The following is a 17706-nucleotide window of genomic DNA, read 5'->3' on the forward strand; positions in this document are numbered from 1 at the left end:
CACACACACACACACACACACACACACACACACACACACACACACACTCTTTCTCCCCAAGTTCAATTCTTCAATGGGACAGTTTTGAGAGACCAAGAGAAGGATTTTTATTAAATATCATATAATCCCTTATAGATATATAAACTGGCTCAATCACAGAGGACTGCATATTAGTTACTACATCTTAAAAGATCACTCTAGTAAGCCACAATTAAGAAAGTAGGTAACAACTTACATACCTAGCATCTTCTTTCAAACTGTCACTGAATTTTGATCCTGAAGAACGTACGTTGAAAGGATCAGAATCATCACTGATATGAAATGCCTCTGCTAACCGCCTGAAAGTGAGAGAGAAGTAAGTAAATGAAAGGAAAGGAGGGGGAGGAAAACTATCTCACAGTAACAGAGTGCCCCCCAGGTCCTAAATTCTTTATACATTAATGATCTCATTTCAATAAACCTAATTATTAAGGAGAATATGAACAACCTGGGACAAGATATTGAATTGTCTTCAAAGAACAAAAAAAATAAGACAGATCTAGATGGTTCTGAGCAAGCTGTAGGCTGATACTGGGGACTTAGATTGTTAGGTGAAGAGAAGGCTGAGGGAGGGAAAGCACTGGGGATGGTCAATGGGGGATGACTTCCTTTGAGGTTTCACCTAAACATCAGATACATAGACAGATAATATTAAAGTTAATATCACTTTAGAAAATAAAGAATTGCATTTACAACATAAGCTCTGCATTATTTTTAATGTATTTCCTTTCAGATTTTTCCTCTGTAATTTTAAGTAGTTGCAATCAGTGTATATAAAACTTTGAATCTTTTTTCACCTTATTATTATGTGATTAGCATTTCTCATATTACTATTTGATTTTCACACTCCCTGTATTAATAGCTGCATAATCTTCTAATTATATATATCCCCCAATTTACTTAAACAGTCCCCATTTAGGTTTCTTTTGTTTGTTTTTTCTTGTTTTGCTCTTTTTCTTTTTTCATTTTTTTAAAATTTATTAAAAAAGTTTTTTTTATATCCCATTTAGGTTTCTTCAACAGTTCTCCAGCTTCTCAATATTATAAGTAACACAATATCTCTGAACAAAAAGCTTTTGAGATTATTTTTCTGGAAAATGTTTCCAAGGTGTGGGATAACTGGGTTAAATGGTATGGACATCAGACCCTTGATATTGTGGTCTAAGGGCTCCACAGTGCTGCTTCTGTTTTGACCAGCAGTATGTGAGTTTCGTGGCACCTCACCAACATCCAGGTATATATGTCGGGGTTTTTTTTGTTTGTTTGTTTATTTTTAAAGATAGATAAAATTGAGCTTAGCACTTAGTACAATTTTCTTTTACACAGAGATAGGGGTCTCTTACATGCTTCATGCCCATAAGAATTTGGTTTACTGTTGCTAGATTTTCTAATTTTTTAAGGTTTAATTTTCAAATTTTTAAGAATTCCTAAGGCAGAGATATTTCGATGTTTTGATTAGTTGGCCACTAATTCAAACACAAACACCAATAAAACATGTCTGTGGGATGAATATGGCCAGCCAGTTTTTCATTTTTGCAATGGAGCATATATTTGCAACTTTATTTATCTATCTATTTTTTATTTTGGCTGTGCTGGGTCTTCGTTGCTGGCTTCTCTCTAGTTGCAGCACACAGGCTCCAGAGCATGCGGGCTCAGTAGCTGTGGTGCGTGGGCTCCAAAGCACACGGGCTCAGTAGTTGCAGTGCGCGGGCTTCTCTCTAGCTGCGGCATGCGGGTTTAGTTGCCCCACGGCGTGTGGGAATCTTAGTTCCCCAACCAGGGATTGAACCCATGTTCCCTGGATTGGAAGGCGGGTTCTTAACCACAGGACTACCAGGGAGGTCCCTATTTGCAAGTTTAGATGGTATTCTCAATTCACATTTTTTTTTTCCTTAGGTCTGTGAGTATTTAAGAAAGAATCCTCACATAAAGGGTCATTATGTCATCATTCAAAGATCGAGGAAAAATTCAAAAGGCTTTCAGAAATAGCTAGTTCTAATCAATAACTGACATTTGCCGAGCATCTACTATGGTTTAGGCTTGTGCCAAGAGTTTTATGTATATCTTCCTTAATTTTAATGTATAATCCTCATAACAACTCAGGGAGGTAGGTACTATTATTGTCACCATTTCCCCAAATACTTAAGAAAATTAAGGCTTGGAGAAAGAATGTGATTTGCCCATGGTCACATTGCTAATTGATTTGTGAAGATAGGATTCAAATCTGGGCAATCTAAGCTAGAGCTCTGGCTGGCTCTAACTACCATGAAATACTGTCTCAACTAAACAAAGGTGCATTTCCATGTTTTTGAGACCTTCTGTGTATTCACCACAGCATTTCTGAATATTTAGGACTCTTAGTTCACATTTTGGAGTGGAGAACAATGTTACAGTCCTTAAGGGACAAGAGTTTTGAATAGCAGTTATTACAAAGTTACCATAAGGGTCAAACCAAGGGAAATTTGGGCAGTGCTATTAATCATCATATTATCTTCTATATATTTAGCCACCTAAAGAGGTATTGTTAACAACTGTTGAAGGTCAAACTTCTAGGTAAAACAAGACTGCACTTTGTCTGCATTTGTCTGTTTCTGCTTAACTTTTTATCTTGAAAAATTTTCAAAGAAAGATAAGTTACAAGAATATCACAATGAACGCCCACATACTCTTCAGCTAAATTCTCCAAATGTTAATATTTTCACAGAGCTATACCTTTAATCTTTGTTGGAACAAGAAGGTTTGCCAGTCATTGAATAAATGTCCCTTAATCTGATAAGGAGTATATTCAAATAACTTACAGCAAACATCATACATAGTGGTGAAATACTTAAAACTTTCCCTATGAGACTGGAGATAAGTTAGAAATGCCTATTATCACCACCCTTCATTCAACACTGTACTGGAGGACGGCCCTGGTGGCACAGTGGTTAAGAATCTGCCTGCCAATGCAGGGAACACGGGTTCGAGCCCTGGTCCGGGAAGATCCCACATGCCACAGAGCAACTAAGCCCGTGCACCGCAACTACTGAGCCTGTGCTCTAGAGCCCCTGAGCCACAAGTACTGAGCCCACGTGCCACAAGTACTGAAGCCCACATGCTTAGAGCCCATGCTCCACAAGAGAAGCCACCACAATTAGAAGCCCATGCACCGCAATGAAAGTAGCCCCTGCTCACCGCAACTAGAGAAAGCCTGCGTGCAGCAATGAAGACCCAATGCGGCCAAAAAATAAATAAATAAAATCAATTAATTAACAAACAAACAAACAAACAAAACACTGTACTGGAGGCCTAGCCAGTGCAATAAGGCAAGAAAAAGATAAAAGTTAAGAATTAGAAAGAAATTAGAAGAGGACATGATTGTGTACATGCAAAATCTAAAAGAAGCTAAACTGTTAGAAATAAGTAATTTAGCAAGGTTGTGAATACAGGTCAACAAATATCAACTGTATTCCTATATGCCAGCAACAAGCAATTAGAGAATTAAATTTTAAAAGTGATACAAGAAAAAATACCAGTTATAATAGCATCAAAATACATCAAATAGCAAGGAACTAAAATCTACTGAAAGATGTACAAAATCTATATAAAGAAAACTATAAAATATCATTGAGAGAAAACATGACTAAATAGAAGGATATACTTTGCTCATGGATTAGAGGCCTCAATATTATAAAGACCTCAAATCTCTCCAAACTGAACTATAAATTAAATACCAGCTCAATCAAAATCCCAGTATTTTCTTTTTTTTTGCAAATATTGATAAGCTATTTCTAAAATTTAAATGGACATGCAAATGGTCAAGAACAGCCAAGACAATCTTGGAGAAAGACCATGTTTGAAGAGACATGCTACCAGTTATAAAGGTACAGTAATTAAGATAATGTGATACAAGCGCAATGGAATAGAATGAGCTCAGAAGTAACCCATACACAATATGAATACTTGATTTAAGACAAAGGTGGCACTGCCACCTTTCCCAGATCACTGGGAAAAGGATTTCTTGATAAATGATGTTGGTCAAATGAATATTTGTATGGAATCATGAACCCTCCTTATACCATGCTTAGAGAAAAAAAAAAAATTGGTCCAGGTCAACTGTAGATCTAAACGTGCAAGGTAAAATAAGGCTCCTAGATAATAACACAGAATATCATCACGACCTCAGGATAGGCAAATATTTCTTAAACAAGACATAAAAAGTACTATTCACTAAGGAAAAGACTGATAAACTGGACTACATTAAAATTAGAAACTTCCGTTTATCAAGACACCAGTTACAGAGTGAAAAGTGAAGGCACGGAGTGTGAGGAAAACAATATATAAAACAAAGGACTCATATCCAAAATATATACAGAATTCCTAGTAATCAATATGAAAAAGACAGATGATACAATTAAAAAAATAAGCAAAGACCTGAATAGGTACTTCACAAAAGAGGATATCCAAATGGCCAACAAACATATGAAAAGGTGCTCAACCTCACCAGTCATCAGACAAATATAAATTAGAAGCTCAATGATATCCAGTTATACATCTACAAAAATGGATTAAAATGAGAAAGACTGACAATTCCAAGGGCTGACACAAACAGAGAGCAACGGAAAATATGACCCTGCTCGTGGGAGCGTAACTGGTACAACCATTTTGGACACTGTTCAGCAGAATCAATTAAAGCTGAAAATATGCATACTCTATTAATCAGCAATTCTACTCCTGAGTTTATATCCAACAGAGATGAGTACATATATATAGCAAGGCAAGTATAAGGATATTCTTAAAAGAGCATTATTTGTAATAGCCCAACACTGATAACAACACATATATCTATAAACTATAGAATAGATAAATGATGATAAATTAATACAATAAAATGTCATGCCAAAATGAAAATTAACAAAATGCTGCTACATGTAACAACAGGAATGAATGTCACAAATGTAATGAAAGAAACCAGACAAAAATAATACAAACAATATGATTTCATCATTTACATGAAGTCCAAAAGCAGACAAAAATAATCTAAACTGTTAGAAGTCAGGATAGAGGCTATATCTCGGTGGAGTGTAAGAGTGGGTTCTGGTAGTTTTCTATCTCTTGAACTTGGTGCTGATTACACCACTGTATTCCCTTTGTGATGACTCACTCATCACTATAGTTCTGATCTATATGAAGTATATTATACTTCAACATAACAGTTCATTAAAAGAATTTTAAGCCTCTTGTCTCCATTGGAATCAGGAAGTCTGTCAGTCTCTGAATTAGTATGCTTTGGAGCATGTGATGTTTATACTTGCCTGAAACCACACAAGCTCATGTTTCAGAAATATGCTGAAATCACCTAACTGGTTTATCCTCAGACACTTCGATTCTTGATGACTGAATTTCTCCTGCTCTCCAACAGCAGCAAAAGACTCAGAGCAGGTGCTGAATGAATGCTTGAAGGGTTGCTGCCTCCCACTAATTTCACAGAGCTCAAGGACAATTAGATAAACAGCAGTTGAAACTACTTACTTTCTCCTTTCCAAGGCTGAACACTCCTCATCACACTCCAGCCTTGAGAAGCAAATGAAAAAAAATTAAGTCAGGGTACAAGTTTCACAGCTCCTACTCAGCAATAAGTTCTTAGATGGTCAACCTGGAGACAGAACAGACTGGCCAAAATAATGGCTGGATGGGGTCCTTCTCAAGGACAGGTGCGCAGGCCTCTGAGTTACGGGAGACTTGGAGTTCTCAGAAAGGCTTCAGAGTGTCCCCTGGCTGCTCAGCCCCCAAAATGTTCCCGGCGCCCCCGCAACAACCCCACCTCCCTCTCTCGACACAGCAAACCACTCTGTTCTCTTTTCTCCTGTGGGTTGGAATAGACACGTCAAGGTCTCTGCTTCCTCTGGCTACTGTCTGCAGTGAGGCCCAGAAAAGCTTCCTCTGGTCTTAGCTGTATCCTGAGTAGGACTCACTGCATTGGAGTGGGCGTGGTCTCTTAATATCAGATGTCTGTTGAACACCTACTGTGTGTGCAAGGCTTTCCTGTTGCAGACTGACACAAATGAATGGTTCCTGCCCTTTGGAAATTAAGTCTAATGGGAGAAAGAAGGCACAGCTACACATCTAAAAAATTACCTGGCTTGGTGAATTTCCTTCTTAGTAATTAACTTGCTGATTTCCACTGAATCTCCAAGCTGCATGTCTGTTATTTTGGAGGCCATGGAAATAGCAGCTATTCTGAAGTATATAAAAGAAAGGGAAGATAAAAAAAAAAGAAAGGGAAGGAAGGTGTTGCAGTTTCATAAGAACCTCCCCATACCAGGCACAGAGAACACTTCTTTCAAGGCAAATCTACCACTCGACAATCTGTGTGGCCTTGGAAGCCCATCTATTATGAACTATCTACACGTTTATGTGGTATCTCCTCAATTAGATGCTAAGCAGCTCCATAGGAAATGAGGTAATCCATTCCTCAGTACCCCCTTGAGCATCCGGGCCAATGCCAGGCACTCAGTGTGTATTCAAACACAGTCAATCTGATGTCTGCATACTCCTAAAGTCCCATCTCCATGGTGCATCTCTGCATCTATTCGTCCATCCATCCCTAAACACCTCCACTTCTGTACGGTGTGACCACACAGGTCCCAAGATTTCAGGAGGCTGCAAAGACAACTCACAGAACAGTCAGAACCCCCCAGACCACAGCCGGAGCGCAGGACCTGGTCCTGACTGTGCCCCAAGCGGTGGAACGCTGAAGCAATGCACGCAACTTCAGGACATCTTCCCTTCTGATCTCAAGGTGTCATAAGACCAAAAGGGAGAGAGACAGGAAGGAGGAGGAGAGGAGAGAAACAAAAAGGTTATTTCACAAATTAAAGTTAGGGAAGGTAAGGTACATAAAGCAGTACTTTCTCTTTTAACCAGAAAAACTAGACTCAAGAAAATGTATTTAAAAATCCTTCCTTAAAAGTTGCAAAGATCCTACAATAGACTCCTGTATACCCTTTATCTAGACCCACCAATTGTTAACATTTAAGTAGCACTAACCTTCGATAAGTACTGGATGCTTCAGAGCAAATCATGATTTCTTTTCTTCGTCCACATTCACACTGCAGCTCTATCTGAAATAAGATTAACATGTAGCAACTTTCAGCCCACGGTAAATATGTGAATGGGCAGGTTTCACTTTTAAAGCCTCTCTCAAATCAAACCACGGCAGAGAATAGAGAGACGGTGAGTGGCTACCCTCCAAGATGGAGGAGCTAACCACACATGCAAACTGACAACGTGGTGGTTCACATGCTAGGAGGGAAGTGTCCAGTCGACAGTGCCCCTTACTGGGAATGACTTCTGTCCTTAATCCTGCCTGAAAGGGCAGGCCTAGAATGAAGTTTTTACCACTGAACCAGAGGTATACACTTGACCCAGGACCAGCCAAGGTCTAATCGACTCCACTTCATCCCTCTGCTTTCACCTCCTCGGGGGGGAGACCTTGCTTAATCCCTCAGACCAGGTAAGTCCCTCACTCACATGTTCTTGTGGCACCCGCTACAAGGGGGTAACTACTCCTTCACGACATTACCACAGTCACAGTTAATTATCTGAGTAGTTAATTAGTATCTGTCCCTCTAATTAAAGGAACCACGTGTCCACTGTTCACTGGTGGAGCCCCAGCACCTATCACAGCATTACATCTTATATAAAATAGACACTTATGTATTTGTTGAATAAATGGAGGGGACAATCAGAGTCTCTCTTGAGAATTTGATCGAAGGGAGACAGAAACTGGTCAGGTGGCAGTGGGTACTTTCTGAATTAAAAGACCATCTCAAGCTTGGCAGATAGAAGTCTGTACAATTTACTCCACCCTTCTCTTGTTAACTTAACTTGCAGTTCCTTGCAACCAAAGACCCCTGGTAAGGATGTGTGCCCAGGTGCCACTGTAGGCAGTTCTGGACTCATCAGCAGCCCCAGAACCACAGTCAGTCCCCACCAGGAGCCAGGATTACTCACCTTGGCTTTGCAAGCAGTCACAGGGCAGGGTGAGCTGAGGTGGCAAGGTGCCATACATGGGTGGCCACAGTCAGCTCTGGAGATGGTGCAGGGCTGCTTGCAGACCTCATCCACAAGACACTCTCCTTTGTGACAGAGTCTCTGACACCTGTGCATCCCACACGGTAGCGTGGCACTGCAGGGCAATCCGCAAGAGATATCAACCAGGTGACAAGGGATGTTGCTTCGTAACTAGGAGAGACAGAAGTAGCCAGATTCTCATCTCCATGCAGGATTCAGGGTGGATTTTAACTTCCTACTTAAACATTTCTGAACTTTCAAAAAGAGCAAGTTTTTAAAAAAGTTATTTTTATCTGAAACAAAAATCTGGCTGTTTTTCAAAGTCTGAAAGGTTAGTTTGAAAAGAAAACAAACCTGAACCTTATTTAATAATGCTTGTTATGGGACTTCCCTGGTGGCGCAGTGGTTAAGAATCTGCCTGCCAATGCAGGGAATATGGGTTCAATACCTGGTCCGGGAAGATCCCACGTGCCGCGGAGCAACTAACCCCGTGCGCCACAACTACTGAGCCTGCACTCTAGAGCCCACGTGCCACAACTACCGAAGACCGCGCGCCTAGAGCCTGTGCTCGCAACAAGCCACTGCAGTGAAAAGCCTGCACACCACAACAAAGAGTAAATCCCACTCGCTGCAACTAAAGAAAGCCTGCGAGCAGCAACAAAGGCCCAATGCAGCCAAAAAAAAAATAATGCTTGTTATGATCTAAAAGGATTTGTTTTAGCAGCCGAGTGTGACTTGCAACATAAACTTCCCAAGGTGGGTAACAAGCATGTGAAACCAGATAACTAGGGAGTTTCTGAAAATTTTATGACTAACTGGGAGGATCAGGTGACCTTTTCCCTCTACAAACAGCTAGGGCACTGAGTTCACAGAAACCCTGGGGGTGGGGGCACCCTTGGCTCATCGTTTCAAGACTGCTTGCAGGGCTGTTTTATGTAATTAATTACTCAACTCTCCTCACATCTCCCAACCCATGATCTCCATAGTTTTAGACAGCTCTGTCATTAAAAAAATTAAGAGGGGCTTCCCTGGTGGCCCAGTGGTTGAGAGTCCGCCTGCCGATGCAGGGGACATGGGTTCGTGCCCTGGTCCGGGAAGATCCTACATGCCGCAGAGCGGCTGGGCCCGTGAGCCATGCCCGCTGAGCCTGTGCGTCCGGAGCCTGTGCTCCGCAACGGGAGAGGCCACAACAGTGAGAGGCCTGCGTACTGCAAAAAAAATAAAAATAAAAATTAAGAGGCAACAGGCCGTGGACCAACCAAATCATTTTTTTTTCCTTGAGAAATTGCCTCCATTCAGGATTCTTCACTCCAGGAAAAAGATGCTGGAATCTTATTCCTGTGGAACCAAAGGTTACTCTTACATATTCACTCAAATTCTTTTAAGAACCCTCAAAATGAGGAATATACTTCGGTTCTGGTGACAAACTTGTACTCTTGAAGAGGCCCCCAAAGCCTAGGATGTACATGCTTTGTAATCAGTATTTTGGTAGAATGTAGTTCCCAGTCATTAAACACTCACCTACTCCACCACTGGGATAATTTGTGCACATGCTATGCCCTCTGTTGACCCCTCCCCACATTACTTGCCTGTCTTCTCACTGTCCTTTAGGATGTTACTTATGCTACTTCCTCCAGAAACACCTTTCCTGGGTAAGGGTAAGGGCCCCTTCTATCCCCTTCAGTACTCTGTACTTCCCACACTACTGTACTTTTTTTTTTTTCAGTATTTATTTATTTGGCTGTGCCAGGGCTTAGTTGCGGCATGCAGGATCTTTTAGTTGTGGCATGCGTGATCTAGTTCCCCGACCAGGGATTGAACCCGAGCCCCCTGCATTGGTAGCACAGTCTTAACCACTGGACCACCAGGGAAGTCCCACACACTACTGTACTTATAATCGACTGTTTACACGTCTGCTTCCCGCCTCAGAGTTAAGGCTCCACAAGGGCAGGGGCGGTACCTGTCTTGTTCATTTCTGAATCACCCAAACCTAGCCTGTTACCTAGTACATAGCAGGTACGCAGTAAGTATTTGTTGACTGAAGTCCATCAACACAAAGATGACACATGGATGTCTTAGAATGGTTACTCTCAGAGGAAGTGAGATTTTTAGAGGAAGAATAAATACCAAGGATTATGACTTGAGAACCACTGACAGGAAATAAGTGGAGAAAAATATGTCTATCAAGATAAGAATACTGGGCTTCCCTGGTGGCACAGTGGTTGAGAATCTGCCTGCCAATGCAGGGGACACAGGTTCGAGCCCTGGTCTGGGAAGATCCCACATGCCGCGGAGCAACTGGGCCCGTGAGCCACAATTACTGAGCCTGCGCGTCTGGAGCCTGTGCTCCACAACAAGAGAGGCCGCGATAGTGAGAGGCCCACGCACCGCGATGAAGAGTGGCCCTCACTTGCCACAACTAGAGAAAGCCCTCTCACAGAAAGGAAGACCCAACACAGCCATAAATAAATAAATAAACAAAGCAAACTGTCAACAAGTAAAAATAAATAAACACTATTTAAAAAAAAAAGATAAGAATACTGAAAGCATAATGTCATAGTTGTCAAGAGTTTCAAGAAATGTTGGCCAACAGGTTACTAAGTAAAAAAAGCAGGTTACAAAACAGTATAATCTTCATAGAGTAGGGGAAAGAGTGTATTACACATGCCTGGAAGTCTATATACCAGGATGTTAAGAGTATTTCTTTCTGCATAGCAAAACTGTATTATCTTAATCATCTACAATGAATATGCATTTTTAAAATAAACAAATCTTTTTAAAGTGTTTCAAAGTGTCTATAGTCAGCGGCGCCAAATATAGCTTAGACACTAAGAATAAGGATGAAAGTCCTTCATGGTAATGGCAGCAATTAGCCTGGAGGAAGGTGCATGGCCGATCAGTCAGGATGGAAAGCTGCGTAGGGAGCAGAGAGAAGGAACGGTGGCAACTGGTGGAGAGCCCACTCTCACTCTTGGGATATTCTCACTGTAACACCTTTCCCCAGACTAGCAACCCCTCCCCATGGTGGCTAACCTAGAAGTTGTCTCTGAACACGGCTCATGCTCTCAAGGCCAACTGGCTGAGTTTCATTTGATTGTAACCAGATTAAAAATGAGAGCAGGGACTTCCCTGGTGGCACAGTGGTTAAGAATCCGCCTGCCAATGCAGGGGACACGGCGGGTTTGAGCCCTGGTCCAGGAAGATCCCACATGCCGCGGAGCAACTAAGCCTGTGCACCACAACTACTGAGCCTGCATTTTAGAGCCCACAAGCCACAACCACTGAGCCCACGTGCCATAACTACCGAAGCCCGTGAGCCTAGAGCCCGTGCTCCGCAACAAGAGAAGCCACCGCAATGAGAAGCCCGCGCACTGCAACGAAGAGTAGCCCCTACTCTCACCACAACTAGAGAAAGCCCGTGCACAGCAACAAAGCAGCCAAATAAATTAATTAATTAAAAAATAAAATAAAAATAAAAATGAGAGCAGAATAGATTCAGAATGCTACCTACTGCATGATTCCATTTATGTGATATTCTGAAAAGGCAAAACTATAGGGGCAGACAACACTGGTTGCCAGGGCCTGGAGGTAAGGGGAGAGTAACTATGAAGTGGCCCAAAGGAATGTTTGGGGGTGAATGAATGCTCCACATCTTGACTGTGGTGGTGGTTACATGACTGTACAAATGCTTCTGTCAACTCATAGACTTGTACACTAGAAAGGGTACATTTCATTTTATGCAAACTATACCTTAATGAAAAGAAAAAGAAAAGAAAAAAGTGGCAACAGCAAATCTCTGCTTCTTGGAGTATATTTATTTTGAGAAACAATGAGGCTAACCCTCTTAACAAAATCCAATCATAAATCTCTGGTTGGAACAATGAACACTTGAGAGAGAAAACTTACCTCATGTTTGCCCATGCACCATTTCTGAGTTAGAAAAGTACAAGGGGGGCACTTGTCCTCACTATGACAAGAATGATACACTGTAGAAAGAGAAAGGTAAAATTAGGAGTAATGTTTAAAATTAGGAATAATGTTTAAACATAGACTACTACACATATCGTAATGGCCTATGACATGGAACTTTTAAATTTCAGAGCTGAGTACTTTTTAAAATGGTCACTGAAAAGTAAAAGTAGTTGGCTTTATATTAAAGTGTTGAAAGATGAACATGAGTGAGAAAAAGAAACCCAGCTGAGGGGCAAGAGACACAGAAGCAGAGGAGGAGGCAGTTTTTCTACTCCGTCTCCTGTGGCACTGCCACATGGTCTGTCCACATTACTCAGTGATTCTTTTGGTCCTACCTTACACAGCAACTGCTCCCTTTTGTTCAGACATCTTTGTTATCTCATCTAACATGCTTCCTCTGACTCCTTTCAATCTCTTTACTGCCTGGAAGAGGCAGTTCATTCAAACTCATCTCCTACAACAAAGCCTTCCTTGGCTGACCACACCCTGCCCTGAGCACTCTTGCTCTCCCTGACGTCTCAGTTCTTACACAGATGGCTTGCTGCCATGCTATCTGGCCCTTCTTCATGTATTGGCTAGTTGTGTCAAATGTTTTCAACTACCATCTTCTTCCTCTCAGAAACAACAGAACAACCTCAAGGTCATGGGCTATTTTTTCCCTCCTCTGAACCTCCCTCTATGTCTGACACCATACTGGATATACAAGAAACACTTAAGAAAAGTTAAGTGAATGCTGAATGAAAGCAGGCTAAAACAAAACAACTCACAAATAGTTAAGTTCTCACTATGGACATCAATCAGCAGGATTTGGACTTCATTTGTAATATCTGCAAGTGACTATAAAGGAAGTGAGTACAAGTGAGTGGGTGAGTATCTGTTTGGACATTAACTTCATGCTGGTGTGAACACCACAGCAAGGGTTTGCAAACTAAGCTGGGAGGGCCGCCTTAAGGTCTCCAGGAAAGGAGGGACTTTCCACTTCATGAGGAAGTTACTTAATTCTTTTTCACTCTGTAACTTAAAAAATTGAGAACTGCTTGTCTATTTGTCAGACTAAATCATATGGCCAGATTTATTTTAAGTATCAAATCCAGTGACTTAAATTATATCAGGTTTGCCTCTGGGACTTGGTAAAATGAAATGATAGGGCCAATATGGTCCTAGAGGAAAGCCAGTGACTAGACTGGACAGAAAATGGGTGATGTCAAGTAGCTATTTACCTGGTGTCTACAGCAGTCTATCACAGAAAAACTGGAAACAAATGTCCAGCAACATGAAACTGACTGAATCAGTTATGGCCCATCCATGTAACAGGACACTCCACTACCATCTAGAAAAATATTCACTGATAAGGAGAGAGATTAAAATTACAATAATAAGAGGGAAAAATATCTAGTTAAAATAAATTCATTAGGATCCCACTTTTATTTTAGGAAAAAAAGAAGCAAATATATATTTTTGCCCATGGAAAAAGGCCCTGAAAAATATACACCAGGGCATAATTCTTAAAAGGTGACATAAGAGATTATTTAATTTCAATCTTCTGACTTTATCTCTATTTTCTTTCCTTCTCTCTTCCTTTTTACGTAATAACGTATATTGTGTCTACAACAACAACAAAACCAAATTACTCTTAACTTTACAAAAAGATGCTTAACTTTGAAATATGCACCAGAAGTGGAGGCCACAAAGAAAGAAGACAAGACCAGCTGGGGATTCTCCCAACCCTTTGGGTGTTTGACATCCACAGAGTAAAGCACTGGAAGGCACTGTGATTCCCAGCTGTGGCCCAGATCTCAGACCCATCTTCACAGAAGCAGCCCCTGAGCACAGGGAACAAGGAAGGGCTACCACAGTGTAACCTCAGAGCAGTGAAGACCATCATGCAACATCCTAAATGACACAGTGTGAGCAGGCTGTGAGGCGTGGAGGCAAGGAGACAGGACCCACCTGGATGGTCACATTCATGGACTCTGGCACAGGTCTGGGTACACTCAGGGGGCCTGGTACCACAGGGAACTGGAGGGTAGATCACTGACGCGCCACAGTGGCAGGTTAATTCATCAAAACCTGGTGAAGCCACAGGTGAAACAAAACAACCCTTCATGAATTTGAGAACTTGAAGCACAAGATAATTACACACACACTTTTTTTTTTTTTGGCTTGTATTTTTAGAGGAGAATTTTTTGGGGGGCTGCTCTTTTAAAAAAGGTTTTTATTTCATTAACGTTGAGCTGCTGGCAAAGTGTTCAATTTTTACTTGCAACAAACTTTAAGTCCATGAGTATTCCAAGACATTTTTACATGTATTTTATAAACAAAAGATCTACAGACCATCTCTTTTGACAGAACAGGAGACTTCCACTAAAGAAATAGATTCTTTTCTTTAACTTTTTGGCTAGGAAAATGGATAGAGATTATGAAAGCCACAGGTAGTTAACAAACATAGAAAAATATGCTTTTGAATATAAACTTCAGAGAGCCACTGAAGCCATTAAAAAAAAAATTCTTGTAAGTATAACTGACACCTATCATGATAAAAATATGAAGTTGAGATGAAGCCGAGAGCTACATCTGAGTTCACCAGGCACAGTTCACAAGCCCAATCAAAATGAGAACTCACATGGGGCCTCCAACAAGCGGCCCACTTTGTCAAGAGCTCTACTAACCCTCAGGCCCAAAGGGGAGCTAGTTCTTCAATCCTGGTCCTTAGTAGAGGCTGGGTCTTTGGCCATGGTTCTCAACTAGGGACCATGAGTCAGAAAGCCCAGGCCCTCCAGGATTCCTCTACCCACTGCTCTTCTCCAGTCAGCACTCTCCAGAAAACTCTTCAGAGGCTACACAATGTGGTGGAAAGAGCCCTGTAAATACAGCAGGAGACTTAGGCCTCTAGTCCTGGACCTACTTCTCACTTGTGCAGTGACTGTGGGCAGGTAACTTAACGACTCTTGAGATTGCTTCCTTTTGGTCAAATGGGGATACCAAACTTTGACCTGTCCACTCAAAAGTTTATTGTGGGGGTGGGCTAATATATGTGAAACAGCTAGGGAAAGAGTAAGAGGCTACATTACTTGTTTCTACGGAACTCCATGTGTGTGATTTATAACAAAGCACTTAACTCCTTTTTGAAATATCGTAGGCCTAGTATTCCACAGAAGGTATGTTGGGAAACCCTGATATAGGCTAATCTTTTAATGTAGCAGTTCTCAAAGAGTGCTCAGTTGACCCCTAGGACTCCCTGATCCTTTCAGGGAGTCCACAAGGTCAAAATTATTTTCATAATAATACTTAGATACTATTTGCTTTTTTCACTATGTTGACATTTGCACTGATGGTGAAAAAGCAACAGCTGGTAATACTGCCAGGGCATTAGCGCAAATAAGGCAGTAGTGCCAAACTGTAACCATTGTATTTTTCACTGCCACATACTTAGAGTAGATAAAAAATGACAATTTCACTTAAGAAAGTCCTTGAAGTAAAAAAAAATCTTGACCCATAAATACATGTCTTTCTAATATTCTGTGGAACAAAATAGGGTATCTGCTTCAAGCACTTTTGTTGCACACAAAAATACAGTTGTCCCTCAGTATCCTGGCGGGGAGGGATTGGTTCCAGGACCCCCATGGGTACCAAAATCCAAGAATGCTCAAGTCCCTTATATAATATGCTGTAGTATTTGCATACAACCTATGCACATCCTCCTGTATACTTTACATCATCTCTAGGTTACTAATAATACCCAATGCAATGTAAATGCTATATAAATAGTTGCCAGCACAAAATAAATTCAAGTTTTGTTTTTGGAACTTTCTAGAATTTTTCCCCTTGAACATTTTCAACCCACAGCTGGTCGAAACTATGGATGTGGAATCCATGGATATGGAACCCTCAGATATGGACGGCTGTCTGACCCCTGGTCATTCTAAAGAACTGTACTTTTCTGAGTCGTGAGCTGAATTGCTGAATTAACTTCTTTTTTCATAACACACCGTTTTACTTGAAAAAGTGGCCGACAAACTATGATTATTCAGACTTGGGTATTTTGGCAGACGTTTATGAAAAATTAACAGTGAGACCATCACTTTAAGAAAACTGACTTTGCTGCCAACAATAACATTCAAGCTTTCAAGTGAAAACAGAATTTTGGAAAATACGCATTTATCACTATGAGCTTGACAACTTCCTAATACTTTTCCCCAGAGTTTTCTGATGGGATTGGTAGTGTATTAATGAATGTGAGTTTTTAATATTGTAACACAAGCAGACCCCATCTTAGGATCATTGCTTACATCCCAGTTTCATACATTAGAGACAACAGAGGAATAACTTCTTTAAAAGTCTCAATAGCTTTTCTGCCCATGGACACCGCCGAGTAAGCATCATTAAAGTCTCTCCCCTCTACTGCCGTCGTGTCTAAGTCAGAGTCTCCCAAAGAGCCCGAACAGCTGCAGAAGCTCCTCATCAGACGTCTGAGCTTTGAAACAATTGATGCGCGTCTGAGGAGCCACCTGAGCAGCGGGCAGCGCTCACAGACTGTGTGGTAACGAGGGGTCCAAACACCAGGTGCTCCAGAGGCTTCGGGTTTGTCACGTATGCCATTGCAGAGGAGGTGGATGCGGCCATGGACGCGAGGCCACACGAGGTGGATGGAAGAGTTGGGGAACCAAAGAGGGCCGTCTCAAGAGAAGATTCTCAAAGACCAGGCGCCCACTTAACCGTGAAAAAAATTTTTGTCGGTGGCATTAAAGAAGACACTGAAGAACATCACCTAAGAGATTATTTTGAACAGTGTGGGAAAACTGAAGTGATTGAAATCATGACTGACTGAGGCAGTGGCAAAAACAGAGGCTTTGCTTTTGTAACCTTTGATGACCATGACGCCGCAGACAAGATGTCATTCAGAAATATCACACAGTGAACGGCCACAACTGTGAAATAAGGAAAGCCCTATCTAAGCAAGAGAAGGCTAGCGCTTCATCCAGCCAAAGAGGTCGAAGTGGTTCTGAAACTTTGGTGGTGGTCATGGAGGGGGTTTTGGTGGGAATGACAACTCTGGTCGTGGAGGGAACGTCAGTGGTCGAGATGTCTTTGGTGGCAGCTGTGGTGGTGGGGGATATGGTGGCAGTGGGGATGGCAGTAACGGATTTGGTAATGACAGAAGCCATTTTGTAGGTGGCGGAAGCTACAATGATTTTGGCAATTACAACAATCAATCTTCAAATTTTGGACCCATGAAAGGAGGAAACTTTGGAGGCAGAAGTTCTGGCCCCTATGGTGGTGGAGGCCAATACTTTGCCAAACCACGAAACCAAGGTGGCTATGGTGGTTCCAGCAACAGCAGGAGCTATGGCAGTGGCAGGAGGTTGTAATTACTGCCAGGAAACAAAGCTTAGCAGGAGAGGAAGCCAGGGAAGTGACAGGGAAGCTACAGGTTACAAAAGATTTGTGAACTCGGCCAAGCACAGCGCTGGCAGGGCCTAGCTGCTACAAAGAAGACATGTTTTTGACAATACTCCTGTGTATGGGCAAAAAAACTCGAGGACTATATTTGTGACAAATTGTATAACAGGTTATTTTAGTTTCTGTTCTGTAGAAAGTGTAAAGCATTCCAACAAAGGGTTTTAATGTAGATTTTTTTTT

The 17706-nt window shown here is 41.5% G+C and overlaps 1 protein-coding gene across 8 annotated transcripts in view; it reads right to left on the bottom strand.

Moving 5' to 3' along the window:
• The window catches only part of NFX1 (nuclear transcription factor, X-box binding 1), an 84075-nt gene that overhangs the window by 6208 nt on the left and 60161 nt on the right, over positions 1–17706 (bottom strand). For all 8 annotated transcript variants that reach the window (XR_003429150.1, XM_027088934.1, XM_027088935.1 and 5 more), the window contains 7 exons: positions 14017–14136; positions 12001–12080; positions 8035–8265; positions 7069–7142; positions 6157–6258; positions 5551–5592; positions 240–338 (listed from right to left, as the gene is read on the bottom strand). Coding sequence is in view for 7 of the 8 variants with exons in the window: in XM_027088934.1 (XP_026944735.1) it covers positions 240–338; positions 5551–5592; positions 6157–6258; positions 7069–7142; positions 8035–8265; positions 12001–12080; positions 14017–14136 (748 nt within the window). In the remaining variant the exon portion in view is untranslated. The remainder of the gene's footprint in view (positions 1–239; positions 339–5550; positions 5593–6156; positions 6259–7068; positions 7143–8034; positions 8266–12000; positions 12081–14016; positions 14137–17706) is intronic.

Source organism: Aethalodelphis obliquidens, unplaced genomic scaffold, assembly GCF_003676395.1.
Source record: "Aethalodelphis obliquidens isolate GAN/ISIS:26980383/991018 unplaced genomic scaffold, ASM367639v1 scaffold64, whole genome shotgun sequence".
Classification (NCBI taxonomy): Eukaryota; Metazoa; Chordata; class Mammalia; order Artiodactyla; family Delphinidae; genus Aethalodelphis; species Aethalodelphis obliquidens.